Genomic DNA, 2,500 nt, shown 5'->3' with positions numbered 1-2,500 from the left:
TTGCACGAGCAGAGAAAATTTGCCCATATTTGGTGCAACATAAAACTCCAGCTTATTTTGTCAAAAATAGATATTGCCACATGCATGCGAAATTTTAGAAATGACTAAATGGTACACTTGTGAGTTTCTCGAAAGTTTTGAAGTAGGCGCCAAGCGGACACTCTGATCCCGGGGGGGGGGGGGGGTACTTTAGGAATTTCTGGGTGGAGATGTGCCGCTGGGACCCTGGAACCCTTAGCCTATACCAGAGCTAGTTCAGCTGAATTTTGCTACCCTATACTAGAGTAAACTCCCACCGATTTCCGTCTAAATACCGATACTTGACAGGTAATAATAATATCCAGAAGTGTTTCAAGATAGCCATTTATCCACACTGTTGAGGCTGAGTTGCGTAAATTTAAACTTTGCCGACTCCACATTTTTTGGTTTTTGAGCGGGAATTTCTGGTTTTCTTAGTCTTGATAAAATCTTCAAGCGACTGGTCAGTTTCGTGAAAAATGATACCCAATTCTAGACCCAAACGCTCTGATTTATATACCCTATGCTAGAGTAAACTGCTTGAAAACCATACCCTTCACAGCGGCACATACCTATATAGCCCATATATGGCAGTACCCCCTCCCGGGACTGTGATGCCAATCATGTCGTTTAGTGTATGCGAAAAATCATCGGTTTTGTAATACGTTTTTCATTTTGAAAAAAAAAAATGCTGGTTTTTGAGCCAGAAAAAACTTGCAGGAGATAAAAATACTGACATTATAGGCCTTAAATCCTCGAGTGTTAAACAAATCGTTGGTTTGCCAAAAAAGAAAAAAAATTAAATGGAAAGTGGCTTTACCGGATAGCGTGAGGAGAATAACAATAAGGGAGTATATTTTAGTTGCGAAGGAAATTTCATCCAGTAATTACGTTATATCAAGTCATATCTTTATTTTCCCTCCGGCACATCTAAGATTAGCTTGATGTAGCTAGTATCTGCGAGCAATTTACCCTCTCAACCATGATACACCACAACACCTGCCCTATACTCTTCGAGGATGGTGTGTGGGTTCTTTTACGCGCCACAGTGTCATAACATTGAAAGGTTGAGAGATGTCCCAACATGATTAATTGTCCGAGAAGACTAAAGGGTCTAACCATTTACAGATGTCAGTCATTACAAAGGCAGCACTTTCTCTTCTGTTATTTAAAGACCCTGAGTGATAGTCCAGCCGAAGTTGAACTCATAACCTCCCGCATGGCAGCCCGGTGCTCAACCAACTGCGCCACTGGTGCGCGGTTATGTAAGCCACCGAGTTTCGAACGATATAAGAAGACAGAATTTTACTGATTCAAACAAAGTTGACAAATATAATAAGCGTAAGTAAAAGAGGGAATATGAGTAAATAAGATGTGATAACTATTAAACAAACGAATAAGGGAAATTTGCATTTAAGCACATGACGAGCTCTCGACAGAAATTCTTATTATTATTTGTTGGAAGTATCTATGGTCCAACATCTGTGGCCTTCTGTCTCCAACAACTGCTATACCAGAAACGAAAGCGCATTCAACACTGAAAAAAACCCCCATAAATTCAAAAACATCAATTGCCTCATATGATAAATTCAGCAATCATAGGGCAAAAGAGAAGAAACCGCATTTACTTTTAAAAGGCGCCGAATTTTACACTGTATTTACATCATGTTACATGCCGAGAAGCCAGCTGGAACGTCGCTACTAATAATATTGTAAGTTTGAATGGTTTATTTACGGACGGTTTTAAAAAATTTTAATTTAAATTTCTGAGTGGAGGTCTGAAAAAAGTAGTCACGAAATATAACCTGAAGAAAATTTAATGTTACCAACAGTATATCCAGTGTGAAAAACTCTGAACTCATACACAAAGAACTCGAGTTAGTGTTTTAGGGTCGGCGAAGTTTCGACCTTTTGCAAAAAGAAAACAGCAGCAGCTGTTGCAGTTATTCATGATGACTTGGCAAAGAGCGAGTTTCTCCTTCCCACATCAACTGCAATACATAATTCGTTCAATAAAGGTAAGAAGTCAAGGTCAAAAAGAGGATTTGTCCTTAAGTAAATAATCCTTTTTTCATTAACGACTAACAGAGCAGAATCATCAAAAGGCACACTTCTCCAAGCTTAGCGAAGAAAATTTAATGCTACTAACATTCGCATATTCGGGAAAGGTTCTCTTTAAACATGTTTTCAAGACCAGTAACAAGACAAGAATTACAAATTGTTATGACTTGAGAATATCTCCTTTTGAAGATAACAAGGGACATATGTCGCACACAGGTCCCCCTTAAAATCTTCAGGACTCCCCAGTCACGTAATACTAAAGTTGTTCGCGAAACGAGCTGTTTAATTAACAAACATTGTTAATATAAAAAAGGAATGATGGCATTACCAGCTGCTAATAAGAAAGGCAATAGCAAGAACACCTTAATTATTGAAAAAATGAAGAAAACCTCTTTTTATAATTTTTCTGAAAAGCAGATTG

The 2,500-nt window shown here is 38.2% G+C and overlaps 1 protein-coding gene across 1 annotated transcript in view; it reads left to right on the top strand.

The window, feature by feature from the left end:
- Nucleotides 1-100: 100 nt before the first annotated feature.
- The window catches only part of LOC137989196 (uncharacterized), a 24,639-nt gene continuing 22,239 nt past the window's right edge, over nucleotides 101-2,500 (top strand). Inside the window, exons 1-2 of the mRNA XM_068835046.1 lie at nucleotides 101-111; nucleotides 1,909-2,036. Of these exons, the coding sequence (XP_068691147.1) occupies nucleotides 101-111; nucleotides 1,909-2,036 (139 nt within the window). The remainder of the gene's footprint in view (nucleotides 112-1,908; nucleotides 2,037-2,500) is intronic.

This window comes from Montipora foliosa, unplaced genomic scaffold (genome assembly GCF_036669935.1).
Source record: "Montipora foliosa isolate CH-2021 unplaced genomic scaffold, ASM3666993v2 scaffold_446, whole genome shotgun sequence".
Classification (NCBI taxonomy): domain Eukaryota; kingdom Metazoa; phylum Cnidaria; class Anthozoa; order Scleractinia; family Acroporidae; genus Montipora; species Montipora foliosa.
The sequence above is the reverse complement of the archived record's forward strand: the minus strand, read 5'-3'. Positions and strand labels throughout refer to the sequence as shown.